Consider the following 15,781-nt stretch of genomic DNA (forward strand, 5'->3'; position numbering starts at 1 on the left):
GTGCGGTCTGGTCTTTGCCAGATCGTTGATCCCATGTCACGTTCCTGCAACTCCTTGTCTTTGCTCTTGCTATCCCGTGTACCGAACCTTGCCTCGTTCTTGACCTTCCTCTCACACCTGCCGATTCTGCTCCTGTTGCCTCCGTGGACTGCCTGCTGGTGTTTTGACCTTGGACGCTTCCCAAACTGCTCCAAAGCCTCGTGAGTCGTGCATTTGGGTTCACCCGCGGGTTCTGGCCATGACATCTTCAGTGCAACCATCTCTTCTAATTCGTACATCATGGATGGCCTAACCACTGTTTTATAAATTTTGCCCTTCATCCTAGCAGAGGCTCTTTTGTCACAGAATACACCAGACACCTTCTGCCAGCTGTTCCAACCTGCCTAGACCCATTTCTTGACCTCCTTACCACACTCACCATTGCTCTGGATTGTTATCAGGCAGCATGATGTTTCTAAAAAAAGAAATGAAAAAAAAGAGAAAAATAATGGCTTGAATGGCAAGTTAACAGTTCAAGGATGCAGTAGGTTGGTAGAAAGATTGATGGCAAGTGTTACTGGGAAGTAAGGAAAAGCCAAGATTAAGACTTAATAGCGAGAGGTTGGTTAGCAGTGGCAAGAAACAGAAAGGCAGGAGAGTCATCTGAAGTAATCCAAGCAGTGGCTATATTAAAACCAGCTACAACAGTTTAGAACAGGTGAAAGAAAGTGAGAGGCAGAAAGAGAGCTGTAAGAAAAACTTGAAAAAAAATGCTCTCTCCCTGGGAGATACATTCGCTGATAAAATTTATAAATTTTCTCTTTGAAATTGTGTGCAACTAAAATCACTGAGGGTGTAGTGGTAGACATGCCCGCCTTTGGTGTGGGCAGTGTGGGATTGATTCCCGCTCAGTGTTGGTGTCGATATCTGCTCAGGGTGTAATCCGCCTTTCACCCGAAGTAAGCTTGGATAGGCTCCAGCTTTCCCGCAACTCTTGTGAGAATAAGGGGCTTGGATAATGACATGATATGACAAATTGTATGCATGTGTGCATCCCAGCCTCAGCCAGAATGTGCCTCCAGCGGCCTCGAGATGAATCGACTTTGAGACCACTGATATACATAATCAGTGGAAAACCTAAATTACCAAAAGAAATCTGTTTAAAACAGTGGCAATTTTGAGTCACGGGCCTTGCCATGTCTCAACAGGAGGGATGGTAATGGTAGCTATTATACACAGACATTTTCCCACCTTTGGATTCAATTATGACTAAAAAAGTTTTAGTAGATTATGTCTTAATTGCTGCAAACACAATACTAAAGGGAATTGCAGACCTAAGAGAGGGCAGTTTCCCCAAGATAGTCATCCTTTAATCATCCATTAATTTTACTGAGTTAAACAAAGTCCAGGATTACAAATGTTGTTTCGTATTGATCTGCCCCTTATCTAAATTGGTGGAGATTTTTCCATGTACAAGTGCTGGTACAGTTACTGTGGCAAAGTTCTTGTGTAAATATATTATTCCTTCTCATGCCATGCCAAAATAAAAATGTACGGCAACAATGTGCCACATTTTGTCAATGAAATAATCAGTAAAGTAGCTGCAAATCAAGAAATAACTTTGAAAAATCATTGTGCAAGATTAGTGGAACAAAGCAATGGGACGGTGAAGTCTTGATTAAGGAAAACTATGGAAGATACAGGGAGAACTTGAAGAGAATGCTTACATTTAGTAAACCTGTATATGAAAATAACCCCAACAGAAAAAAGGTTGTTCCCATTTGAAATAGTATCGATTAGATTACATTAGATTAGATTAGATTAGACTGCCCATGGTAGAGCAGCCAGTGCAGCAGTCAGAAGAAGAAAATACTTTAAGTGATTGGATGAAAGAGATGCTGCTAAATAAAACTGTGAAAGAAGCAAATGATCTGGCGCCTACTGTACCTTGTTCACAGGTGCTCTTGGTGTCCATTGGTGATTGGGTCCTGAGAAAAGTCATCAAGAGGAAGTGTTGGTCCTCACCTCGCTGGGAAGGTCCCGACCAAGTCTGCTGACCACTCCCACGGTGATAAAGATAGCAGAACATCCTACATGGATACACTTGTCCCACTGCAAGCCCGTGGCTCCCTTTTCATTCAACGTCGAGTAGCGGTGGGAGTCCGGCTACAAAGGGTGGGGTAACATTAGATTGCCCTGGTCTCAAATCGGTGAAGAATTCAGCTGATCCGCGCTTGAGCATGTTAGGTAAAGGAGAGCCACTATTGGGACTGCTGGCCTTAGTGCTGATCGGAGCATGGCTCCTCATCACTGGCCAGTCTGGGACTATACGTGTTCGTCACTGGATCTATGTACATGAATCATTATGGACAAAGGACAATCCCACCTCTCCAATGGACACCAATGCCTGGTACTCATACGTGAAGATGTGACCCAACGTGCACAACCAATGACAGATCAACAAGTGTGGTGAAGCTAGAACTACTCAGACGGCCCGCCATGAAAAAAAGTCTGCAGCAGCGACGAGTCTGACAATGCCAGCAATTCCACATGCTGGTCCTAGACTTCTTCCCAGGCCAGGAAAGAATGCAGACAGAAACCATCTGAGGTCTTCAGGACGGACCTGATCACCACCATGAAGGTGCACGACTCGTACCAGCTCAACGCAGAGGATTACTGGCCAATCCTTGGAGGCAGAAGCGGGAAAAAGGGTGTCGAGGTGCCTGTTAGCCCACAGTCCATCCCGGAGCAAGTGGTCCGGGTGCTAACTGACAAAAGCAAGGATCTCATGTTCATCAGGCCCAAGAAGCTGATCTGCACATCTGCCACCCTCAGTTATGTGGATATCAGGACTTTGGCAGAGGGCATGTGTCACTACGACCTCAACGAGGAAGACGTCACCTGGCTGAAATTCATCAACGAGGAGTTTGCAAGGTTGGCCCTTCCGTCCCTGGATGAATTCGCCATGGAGTGCTCCTTGGAGGAGTTTTAGTGCCATTGTCATAACAACATGACACACACTACTGAGACACAGTAGGGCCTTGGAATCAAGTACAACGAGAATGTGGTATGCAACGTGCCAGTTCCCCAACAGAGAGGACAACAAAGAGATGGTGTTCTGCAACAAGTGCAATATCTGCGTCCACCAGGTATCCTGCCAAAGTGCCAGTTGTGCCCGAAGAAGGGCGATGCTATGAAGCCCACCCGCAGTGGAACCAAGTGGGTCCATGTCAGCTGTGCCTTGTGGATCCCAGAGATGAGCAATGGGAACCTGGAGAAGATTCCCAGTAACAGGTGGGTGCTCAACTGCTGCCTGTGTAAAGAAAAAATGGGAGCCTGCATCCAGTGCTCTGCCAAAAACTTCCACATCCACATCCACGTGACTTGCGCCCTCCACTCCAACCTGGAGATGACCATCATCACCCAGAACAACAAAGTCAAGTTCAAGTACTACTGGCCCGACCACTCAGGGCTTAAGGGCAGTGACTCTGTAGAGTGGGACTCCACCACTGAAGTTAAAAATGAGGAAAGCGTCGGGGGCAAAAAGTGCAAATTGAGAGGAAGGGTTAGAGAGAACAATGAAGAGGACATGGCCGTCCTCGGCCTCATCCCTTTTGCCTCGTCGTCCCCCTCGTCGTTGCAGTCGTCCTTGTGTCTTGTTTGTCAATGTGACCCACAGGAAAAGCGTGTCAATGTCCGCAAGATGAAATGGCAAGAGATGGAGGAGGTCTTCCACCAGTTTGTGGACGCCGAGGAAGTGGGCCGTCACCTCAAGATGGCATCCGAGACAGTTGACTTTTTGTACCAGTACTGGGAGCTGAAGCGCAAAGCTAACTTCAACCAGCTGTTGCTCACACCTAAGAAGGATGAAGAGGCCATCCCGGCCAGACGTGAACACAAAGTGTTGCTGAGACGACTGCAGCTATTCACGCACCTCCGCCAAGACATGGAGAGGGTCTGCAACCTGACTTGCATGGTGATGAAGATGAAACGTTCCATGTGGCAAGTTCAGGAACCACTCGGAACACAGGACCAAACCACGATCAAAGCAGGACAAGGGGAAATCACATTAAAGGAAAAGAAGCTGAGACTCACTGCCGGTATCTAAGCATGACACCAGAAACCTTGAGGCCAAACCCTTGGAGGTCAATGAGTTGGCTCACGACTCCAGATGCCCAAACCAGCCTAACGACAACCTTGTGCTTCGCCACATGAAGTCAGGAGGTGACCGCTCAGGAAGGCATAAGTGTGAGACTGCACTGGAAAACCATTCAGATTGAAGCCCTGGTGCTTGAACAGCGGCAAGAAAAACAGATGGTGCACGAGGGCTGGATGTGGAAGTGTTGGACTGAAGTTTTAGAGGTCTTCACTGGAGCCCTGAAATGCCGCTTTCGCTCTAAGACTCTGGACAAAACCATTTCCATCCGACTGGTAGAAATTAGATCGGATGCTGGAGAATCTAGAAGAAGCAGGAAATTGGTTGTGTTGAAGCAAGAGATCATGCTGGATGGGACCATGGTCAGCACTGGCTTTGACAACACAATAGACATGGGCATTGTAGGCTCCACCATGGTAACCTTGTGGTACATAGACTGGTCAGACAACAGCAACATCCGGATGGTCAGCGGCCACAAAGAAAAAGGTGAATGATTTGGCCTTTCAGAGGGATGAGACCCACTTTGTCAACTGCAGTGAAGACGGCAGTCTAAAGGTGTAGTCCATTCCCAGGAATGACCTGGTGGTGCAGTTCCAGCTGCTCAACCAGTCATGCACCTGTGTGTTCTGGAGCCCTTTCCGGGTCTTCAGCGTGTGCGAATGCTGGTGGGATACAGCGACTGCACCCTGTACATCTTTTGGCTCGCCACCTCTGAAATGGAAAGGAGGCTCCATCCCCATCGGGTTGCTGTCAATGCTGTCCAGTACTCTGCCAACGGTGACGTGATCCTCTATGGTGGGAAAAAATAGTCTCATAGGTGTCAGTCGTGCCCTGAATGGATCAACCATCCGTAATTTCAGGGACTACAAAGTGGCAGCCATCACCACCATCCAGAATGTTCGTGAACAGTGTAAGGACTTTGGACTGATTGGGAATGAGCTGTGGTTGTGGCTGACAACGTTGGCAGGTGTGTCAGTGTGTGGGCAACGGATTGTTTTAAGTGCAAGTATAGTTTGATGGACTGGCTCACACTTCCTTCTCCACCATATTGCCTGCCATGATGGGGAATACTTCCCTCATTATGTCCTTGGTTGGAAAGGAGTTCCCCAAGGAGGTTCCATCTCGAGCTGAAGAAATCACCATCCCTGCTGATGTCACTCCGGAGAAGGTGCCGAAACATCGTGGACTACTCAGAAAAATAGTATAATGATGTGACACTGAAAGCAGAGAACCTCAAGAGTTCCAATCATCCCTGCGGGGAACAAGTCAGATCTGCATTCGGTTAGCTCCATGGAAACCATTCTTCCCATCATGAACCATTTTTTTTAGATTGAGACATGTGTCAAGTGTTCTACAAGAAATCTGAAAAACATATCAGAGCTGTTCTACTACGCACAGAAGGCGGTCCTCCACAACACCACCCCTCTGTATGACCCTAAACGCAAACAGCTCCAACCTCAGCGTGTCAAAGCGATCAGTCAAATCTTTTACATCTCCGACCAGGACAATGACCACGTCAACAGCAACGTTGAGCTCAACTGTTTTCAAAAATCTTGTTTTGGAAATCCACTGGCACCAAAGGCCTTAGAAGATGTACAGAGTTGTTTAGAAAAATACGATCGATGGAGTTCAGGACAATGGCCTTACTTTAAATGGACAAGGATTGAACTGTCACTAGCAGAGCTGAAGAATCTCTTCTGTGTTTGCCTTTACATGCCATGGGGTGCCAAAGTGACTCTCCCAATCACCAGCGAGGGTTACATCTCTCATCACGGCTTCCAATGTCAGTGAAGACTGTGTGTTTATCTCGACATCAACCGTTGCCTTTCTCCTACACGTTTCTCGACTCCAGTAACAAGAACATCTAAGATAGACTTGCTTGGGCTGCTGTGTACCCGCACTTGATGGGTTCAGAAATGAGCAACGGTATTCACCCACTGTTTGTTTGTTTATTATTATTATTATTATTATTATTATTATTGATCCTGGTTCACCTCCGGACCTTGGTATTTTGGTATGATGAAGTTCCTTGTACCAGTATTTTCTGTTCTGGATTTGTTCTGCCTTTTCACAATGTGTATAATGCCATGATTGAAATCTATGATCCTTAGAGCAAGGCCAAACGTTTTTGTGAACTATGCCCTTCTACAACAAGTGGACCCTGATTATATGCAGCTACAGCCAAAAGGAAACTTTTGATACCTTTTATGCGCTCAAGTGTAAATGATGAACTTTCTGAAAATGCAACAGCATTCTGATGTCCCTACTCGTATTTCCAAATTGATAAGCTGGGGGGAAATGTTAAAGAAATCATTCATATGTTAGCATTTTGTACATACTGTGGTTGGTTTCCACATCGCCACCTGGCTTCTACCTTTGAACTCATTGTCTTGAAAACAGATGTCATCAATCAGACAGATCTAATCAATCAAACCGTCTCACACACACACACACACACACACACACACACACACACACACACACACACACACACACACACACACACACAGATATATACACTCATCATGTGATTTATATGAATAAAAAGAAGCTGCAAGGGGATACAAGTTGGAGTTGGTTGGAAGCAGGGAAAAGTCCTGTCACTCCCCTTGCAGCAAGTAAAACTTGGACCTTTGTCTGTTCGCCTTTTTTTTAATAAAGAGTCAGGCTTTTTTAAACCTGACACTATCCTTAATCACCCTTACCTGCTGCATAACCTTCCCATCTCGATTCCTCTGTCTGGCCAACCTGTAGAGATCTATTTCTCCTTCTTCTTTGGCCAACCTGGTGTCTATGTCGTCATTGCCTCTTGTTTAGACTTTGCCACCTCCACCTTTGCCCTACATCACATTTTAATGTATTCCTTTTGCCTCTCCTCAGTCATCTCAATGTCCCACTTGCTCTTCGCTAATCTCTTTCCTTGTATGAATTCCTGTATTTCCACCAAGTCTCCTTTCCCTCTTTTGTACCAGAAGACACACCAAGCACTCTCCTGCCTTTCTCTCTGATCACCTTGGCTGTAGTAGTCCAGTTTTCTGGGAGCTCTTCCTGTCCATCGAGAACCTGTCTCACCTCTTTCCAAAAAGGTCACACAACCTTCTCCCTTTCACAGCTCCCACCACATGGTTCCTGGCTCTACTTTTGTCTTCTTAATCTTCGTACCCACGCCCAGAGTCATCCTACACACCACCATCCTATGCTGTCGAGCTCCACTCTCCCCTACCACTGCTTTACAATCAGTAACCACCTTCAGATTACATCATTTGCACAAAATATAATCCACCTGTGTGCTTCTACCTCCACTCTTGCAGGTCACTATGTTCCTGCCTCTTCTGGAAATAAGTGTTCACTACTGCCCTTTGCATCTTTTTTTTGCAAAGTCCACGACCATCTGTCCTTCAAAGTTCCTTTCTTGAATGCCGTCCTTACCCATCACTTCTTCATCACCCCTGTTTTCTGTTCATTACAATCTGCACCAATCACAACTCTCTCTCTGTCTGGGATGCTCAGAACTATTTCATATAGTTCCTTCCAGAATTTCTCTTTCAACTCTAGGTCACATCCTACCTGTGGGGCATAGCTGCTAATCACATGATACATAACACCCCCAATTTCAAATTTCAGCCTCATCACTCGATCTGATACTCTTTTCACCTCCAAGAGTTTCTTAGCCAGCTCTTCCTTTAAAACAACCCCTTCTCCAATTCTCTTCCCATCTACTCCATGGTAAACTAATTAAAACCCTGCCCCTAAACTTCTAGTCTTACTACCTTTCCACCTGTTCTCTTGGATGCACAATATATAACCTTTCTCCTAATCATCACGTAAACAAACTCCTGAGTTTTTCCTGTCGTAGTCCCAACATTCAAAGTCCCTAGACTCATGTGGAGGTTCTGTGCATTCCTCTTCTTCTTCTGCTGACTAATCCGGTTTCCCCCTCTTCTTTGTCTTCGATCCACAGGAGGTGAATTTCCACCAACGCCCTGCAGGTTAACGGTACCGTGGCCTGGCACTGTTAACTCTGGCAATGAATGATCCGGTATGGGATTCTTTAGATGAATCCTCATATTTTCTTGGCACAGTTTTACTCCGGATGCCCTTCCTGACGCAACCCTCTGCATTTATCCGGGCTTGGGACCAACCTACAGATTGCACTGACTTGTGCCCCCATAGGGTTGCATTCAATGAAGATGGCATAAGATCGTATTAATACTGTTGATAACACATATCACAATCTTAAATAAACACACTTTGATTATTAATAATTTTTATTAATATTTGTGCATAAAATGTTTGTGTATCATGCAGTTTATCCACGACGTTACAGATCTTTGGCCAAGACTTCAAAAGAGGCATCTGACTCAGTCTGAAATTTTCATCGTAGGTGCATGTCCACTGTGAGAGAGACAACCTAAAAATAAAAATCAAGAAATTACAATGTATGATTTTTTTAATGATTTATTTGTGTGATACAGCTGCAAAAAAGTATTTGAACACCTGTTTATCAGCTAGAATTCTGACGCTCAAAGACCTGTTAGTCCGCCTTTCAAAGTCCACCTCCACTCCATGTTTTATCCTGATTCAGATGCACCTGTGTGAGGTCATTAGCTGCATAAAGACACCTGTCCACCCCATACAATCAGTAAGACTCAAAGTTGAAACATGACCAAGACCAAAGAGCTGTCCAAAGACACCAGAGACAAAATTGTACAACTCCACAATGCTGGACAGGGCCTCAGAGAAATTGCCAAGCAGCTTGGTGAAAAAAGGGCCACTATTGGAGCAATTATTAGAAATTAGAAGAAGCTAAACATGACAATCTCAATCGTAGTGGAGCCCCATGCAAGCTATCGCCTCATGGGGTCTCAATGATCCTTAGAAAGGTGAGGAATAAGCCCGGGACTACACGACAGGACTTGGTCAATGACCTGAAAAGGGCTGGGACCACTGTTTCCAAGGTGACTCTTGGTAATACACTAAGATGTCATGGTTTGAAATCATGCACATCAAGGCCCTTCTTAAGTTTGCCAATGACCATTTGGATGATGCAGAGGAGTCACGTGAGAAAGTTTGGTGGTCAGATAGATGAGACCATAATGGAACTTTTTGGTCATAATTCCACTCACCGTGTTTGGAGGAAGATGAATGATGAGTTCCATCCCAAGAACACCATCCCTCCTGTGAAGCATGGGGGTGGTAGCATCATGCTTTGGGGGTGTTTTTCTGCACATGGGACAGGACAACTGCACAGTATTAAGGAGAGGATGACTGTGGCCATTGTGATATTTTGGGGAACAACCTCTTTGCCTCAGTCAGCGCATTGAAGATGGGTCGTGGCTGGGTCTTTCAACATGACAATGACCCGATCTACACAGCCAGGAAAACCAAGGATTGGCTCCATAAGAAGCATATTAAGGTTCTGGCATGGCCTAAACAGTCTCCAGAGCTACACCCAATAGATAATCTTTGAAGGGAGCTGAAACTCAGCGTTTCTCAGTGACAGCCCAGAAACCTGTCTGATCGAGAGAAGATCTGTGTAGAGGGGGCCAAAATCTCTCCTGCAGTGTTTGAAAACCTTGTGAACAACTACAGGAAACATTTGACCTCTGTAATTGCAAACAAAGGCTATTATACCAAATGTTAACATTGGTTTTCGCAGGTGTTCAAATGCTTATTTGGAGCTGTATCACACAAATAAATTGTTGTAAACAAAATCATACATTGTGAGTTCTGGATTTTTCTTTTTAGATTACCTCTCTCACAGTGGACATGCACCTACGATGAAAATTTCAGACCCCTCCATGATTTCTAAGTGGGAGAACTTGCAATATAGCAGGGTGTTCAAATATTTTTTTTCTTCACTGTGAATGTGTAATATAAGACATCAAATATCATTAAAATGTGTATGTATACCTTTTTTTCCCGACTCTATGTACCTCTGTACGACTATACAATGTGATTGTATTTTTCTTTTTTCATCCATACCAAAATATCATGTGCTCTTTTATTTTGGAAAATATTTTGGGAAAAATTTGCGCGTTTGAGAAATTACAGTATGTGTAATCGCGAGGCCGCATAAAGTGAACCACGTTGTCACGAGGGAACACTGTTTAAGAAATATTTTCAAACGGTATAACCTGTAAAACTTATTTACATCAGAAAATTACATTGGGAAAATTTCGCTGACAGGTGATAAAGACCCCAGGGTACATCCCACCTGGGACAGGATATCCTCCCGATCCGGAGAGGGGACACCACCCTTTTCCTACTGAGGATCAATATCCCAGATTTGGAGGTGCTGATTCTTATCCCAGCCATTCATACTTGGCTGGGAACCGCTTCAGTGAGTGTTGGAGATCACGGTTTGATGAACCCTAAAGAACCACGTCATCTTCAAAGAGCAGAGATGCAATGCTGAGGCCAGGAAACCGGAGCACTTCTCCGCCTGGATTCTACCTCCAGATTCTGTCCATAAAAGCTATGAACAACATCAGTGACAAAGGGCAGTCTTGGTGGAGTTCAACTTTCACTGGAAATGAGTCCGGCTTACTGCGGGCAAAGCGGACCAAACTCTGACACCAGTCATACAGGGACCAAAAAGCCAGTATCACGGGGCTCAGTACCCCATACTCCTGAAGAACCCCCCATAAGACTCCCCAAGGGACATGATCGAGCGCCTTCTCCAAGTCCACAAAACACATATTCACCGGTTGAGCGAACTCCAGTGCACCCTCGAGGATCCAGCTGGTCCAATGTTCCACAGCCAGGAAAAACTTTTCAGTTTTTTATTTGTTAAAAAAAGTATACAATAGCCAGTAAATTTCATTCCAAATCACGATTGTGTCCCATTTGTTGTTGATTTTTGACAAAAATAAAAATGTTATGCCTTTTTGTTTGAAGCCTGAAATGTGGCGAAAGGTTGAAAAGTTCATGGGGGCCGAAGCTCACAAGCCACTGTATATTGCAAAATTTTACAATATAATTTCCTCCAAGTACAGCATTGCCCTTGCACATGATAGATATGTACACTTACTCAGGAGACAGAAAATTTAATCTTGCATTCTTAATGTAGGCTGCTCAGTGTGAGACACCCCCCCCCCCCCAAAAAAAAAAATAAACAAACGAACAAACAAACAAAAATCCCATCCACGGGCATGAGCTGTCACTCAAAACATGCTAACTGATGAGGATGCATTCCACATAAAATCCATTCACCCGAGAGGTATGTCCTGAAGGTCAACGAAAAAACAAACTTAAAACTGAAACTGCATCTGCAAAAAAATGAGCAAAACTGATCTTGGACTCTCCTCCCTGAACCCTGTCAACTCCAGCTGTCACTCCTCCCTCCCTATTTATTTCCCGTTTTCTTTCGGGAGTGTGGTCTCCACATGGTTCCGCAGACTAAGAGATAGGGTCAGTCAGCGTAAGGCTCCAGTGCAGCTGTTGCTTCCTATCCTTCTGGCTTGCCAAGCGATACAGAGAAGGGTATTTTTCCAACAAGTTACGTTAATCAAATGTAATAGTATGACCAGCAAGCCCAAAGGCAGGATAGTGTGAAAGAGTGCATCTTTTCTCTGACCATTCAACTGCCTGGTTCCCACCTATGACTGAGAAAGAAAGCCTCAGAGACAGAGACCATGTGATCCATTAAAAGTGAGTCAACAATGCAGCCACTCCCAGAACAAGTTTTGGCGGAGGGTAGATTAGTTTCATGGTTAATCTTATGGTTCTTATTTTTATTCTCTCTCAACATTCCTAAATTTATTCACACTTATTTAATGGGTTTAGCCATTCAATATGTTACTTTTGTCTTTACGACATAGTTGATTCCTTTTGCTTTTGTCCCCATTTTGCCTGTGGTTCCACAATAAATGTTCCACATCAAACATATGATTGTATAGAAAGCGTATGTCATTTGAGTCCAGGATAATGACCTCTGCAATGGGAGACTAATTTTACATAACTGTGGCAAACCTTTCAGACAACAATTGATCTACAAGGTTTTATATCATTTTGGCCTCCTGTTAGCTAAAACAATGACGTGGTACCTCATTTTAATGCTAACGAAAAATCTTTAGTCATGGCATTCTCCTGTTTTATTTCACTTCCAAACCGGAATGTAGCACAGATGTGTCAGCACCCGCCCCACCAAATGCATTCAAAGATTCATTTCTTAAAGGGTTCTAAAACTGTTTGCATCTCAAAGGGGTTTTCCACTTATTTAGTTTTTGTATGTTAGCATTAAGCTAGCAGACTTCCTTAAGGTAAAGCTCTGGCTGTTTTACAGAGTACATGTAATTGTTTATTGTAAACTTCAAGTGGGAATGACAAATAGCTTTAAACATCTTTGTAATGAAATGTTTACTACTTAAAGGGTTGCTTATTATGAATTTAGATAAATTGAGTTTACTGCCACAATAATAAAGCTCTCGTATGTCAAGTTTGACAAGTGAAAGTAAAATTTGGCCGAATGACGACTCAAAAAACTCGTAAGTTGGGTCACTCATGTCTCAAATCACCACTATAATATGTAAGTTTATAGTGTGGTGCAACTTAGCAAGAAACACGTTAATGTGACCCAGCCCGAGCAGTTGTGGTCCTAAATAACCGCATAAAGACTTTACAGTGAAGAATAAAGTATTTGAACACCCTGCTATATTGCAGGTTCTCCCACTTAGAAATCATGGAGGGGTCTGAAATTTTCATCGTAGGTGCATGTCCACTATGAGAGAGACGATCTAAACAGAAAAATCCAGAAATCACAACTGAGGATTTTTTTCACAATTTATTTGTGTGATACGGCTGCAAATAAGGATTTGGCCACCTGAGAAAACCAATGTTAATATTTGGTACGGTAGCTTTTGTTTGGAATTTGCAAACCTTTCCTGTAGTTGTTCACCAGGTTTGCACACACTGCAGGAGAAATTTTGGACCACTCCTCCACACAGATCTTCACTAGATCAGACACGTTTCTGGGCTGTCGCTGAGAAACATGGAGTTTCAGCTCCCTCCAAAGATTTTCTATTGGATTTAGGTCTGGAGACTGGCTAGGCCACGCCAGAACCTTGATATGCTTCTTATGGAGTCACCCCTTGGTTTTCCTGGCTGTGTGCTTCGAAGCATTGTCATGTTAAAAGACCCCGCCACGACCCATCTTCGTGGGGAGGTTGTTCCCCAAAATAAGACAATCCATGGCCGCGGTCATGCTCGCCTTAATACAGTGCAGTCGTCCTGTCCCATTTGCAGAAAAACACCCCCAAACCATGCTGCTACCACCCCCATGCTTCACAGTAGGGATGGTGTTCTTGGGATGGAACTCATCATTCGTCTTCCTCCAAACAGGGTTAGTGGAATTATGTTCCATTTTGGTCTCATCTGACCACAGAATTTTCTCCCTTGACTCCGCTGTATCATCCAAAGGGTCATTTGCAAACTGAAGACGGGCCATTACATGTGCTGGTTTAAGCAGGGGAACCTTCCGTGCCATGAAGTCTTCGTGTATTACCAACAGTCACCTTGGAAACGGTGGTCCCAGGTCTTTTCAGGTCATTGACCAAGTCCTGTCGTGTAGTCCTGGGCTGATTCCTCACCTTTCTAAAGATCATTGAGACCCCATTAGGTGATATCTTGCATGGGGCTCCACTCTGATTGAGATTGACCATCATGTTTCACTTCTTCCATTTCCTAATGATTGCTCCAACAGTGGATCTTTTTTCACCAAGCCGCTTGACAATTTCTCTGTAGCATTTTCCAGGTGTGTGGAGTTGTACAATTTTGTCTCTGGTGTCTTTGGACAGCTCTTTGGTCTTGGCCATCTTACAAGATTGAGTGTTACTAATTGTATGGGGTGGACAGGTGTCTTTATGTAGCTCACAACCTCTCACAGTTAATTCTGATTCAGGATAATACACGGATTGGAGGTCGACCTTTAAAGGCGGACTAACAGGTCTTTGAGGGTCACAATTCTAGCTGATAGGTGTTCAAATACTTATTTGCAGCTGTATCACACAAATAAACAGTTAAAAAAAATCATACATTGTGATTTCTGGATTTTTATTTTTAGATTGTCTCTCTCACAGTGGACATGCACCTACGATGAAAATTTCAGAACCCTCCATGATTTCTAAGTGGGAGAACTTACAATATAGCAGGGTGTTTAAATACTTACTCTTTTCACTGTATGTCATTGGCTGGCCCTGATGTCAGCAACAGTGCACGTGAACATGGTGTGAATAGCAAAGCAAAGAAAATTATTTACATAGAGCATTTCATACACAAGGTAACACACTGAGCTTTACATGATTATGATATCATGGTCATCCAGTTATCTTTAGTCAGTGACGTGTCACCTAAATTGAACAGTAGTCATCTGTGTCATCTGCCTCGCTACTCTAGTCAAACTTAAACTTTTGAAGAATGACCCAAGTGAACCATATAGAGTCTGAACCAGAGGTAATTTTATGTCCAAAGCATTAACACTGTAGTTGTTCAAAATCAAGCTGAACATTGCTCTTTACTTTCATTTGTTTTTGTCAATTGTTTTGAGTTGTGCATGCACAATTCATAGGATTAAAGTTGGTATTTGTGAATTTATTTAATAAGACTCTGACTGTGCCCTATGTTTTTAAATAGCATTCCAGTCATGCTCTTTATTTCATTAAGGAATTTGATGGCTAATATATCAGTTGTGATTACTAAGAAAAGATTCTTCAGATTTTTAAGAATAAGAGCTCATTTGACCTTAAGTGAGTCATGACTCCCACATCTAACTCATCAATTCAGTAAAGGTGACTGTATCAGAGATGTCTTGGTAAAGTGGGAACGGGAAGTATTTAACCTGCTCAAATTTCTCATTGTTAAATTGCAGCCATTTGCTAAAATCATTTAAGTTAATTTAAGCCATTCTTTTTCTCATTATTATTTGGATTTCTTCTTTGGGTCATTGCCGCACTGAAAGATTCAACTTATTTATTAGAGACCTTGAGTTACTCTTCTTCATCTTCTGATTTCAATCAGAAGAGGAAAAAAATTGTGGTAAAATGGACTGGAATTTGAAAAATAGATCAACTTTTAAAAATTATTTTATCACAAAAACATTTGAACAGGGTGTGTAGACTTTTTGTATCCACAGCATTGCCCACTTAACTAATGTAATTGATACTATACTTACTTTGAAGGTATGCAATTTCTCTGTGAGAGTGAGCAGTCCAGTCCTCCTGTTCTCTGTTATATTGCAAGAGAAAGATAACAACATGGTGTTCACATCTCTGGTGAAAATAAGCATCACTATTTACAATGCTGTGTTCAGGGTTATGAACAGTATATCTCAATCATTACAGTACTCAGGGCCACAACCAAAACAAAATTTTTAACCCCACTCCAGAGGCATTGGTAGAACATTTTAAAGTTGAAACCATGTCATTTTCATGTTTTTTTTTTTTTTTACATAAATGCATTAAATATATTTGAAAGTAAGTACTGAAGACGTTCTGAGAACAATTTAGCACAAAATTTTTAGATATTGCTTAAAACATTTTGAGGCAGGGTCTAAAACCTAGACGTGTGGACTTTGGGGTGGGACTTTATAGTTTCTCGAATGAAGTCCACATCTTCAAGTAAGCTTTTCACTGGATTTGGAATCCATTT

The 15,781-nt window shown here is 43.2% G+C and overlaps 1 protein-coding gene and 1 pseudogene across 8 annotated transcripts in view; one reads left to right on the top strand and one right to left on the bottom strand.

Annotated features, from left to right (window-relative positions):
* cln3 (CLN3 lysosomal/endosomal transmembrane protein, battenin) overlaps positions 1-15,781 on the bottom strand; it is a 97,448-nt gene that overhangs the window by 20,970 nt on the left and 60,697 nt on the right. For all 8 annotated transcript variants that reach the window (XR_009798741.1, XR_009798740.1, XM_061845671.1 and 5 more), the window contains one exon: positions 15,306-15,358. Coding sequence is in view for 6 of the 8 variants with exons in the window: in XM_061845671.1 (XP_061701655.1) it covers positions 15,306-15,358 (53 nt within the window). In the remaining 2 variants the exon portion in view is untranslated. The remainder of the gene's footprint in view (positions 1-15,305; positions 15,359-15,781) is intronic.
* On the top strand, positions 2,220-6,526 carry LOC133514571 (protein Jade-1-like; annotated as a pseudogene).

The sequence above is a fragment of the Syngnathoides biaculeatus genome, chromosome 16 (genome assembly GCF_019802595.1).
Source record: "Syngnathoides biaculeatus isolate LvHL_M chromosome 16, ASM1980259v1, whole genome shotgun sequence".
Classification (NCBI taxonomy): domain Eukaryota; kingdom Metazoa; phylum Chordata; class Actinopteri; order Syngnathiformes; family Syngnathidae; genus Syngnathoides; species Syngnathoides biaculeatus.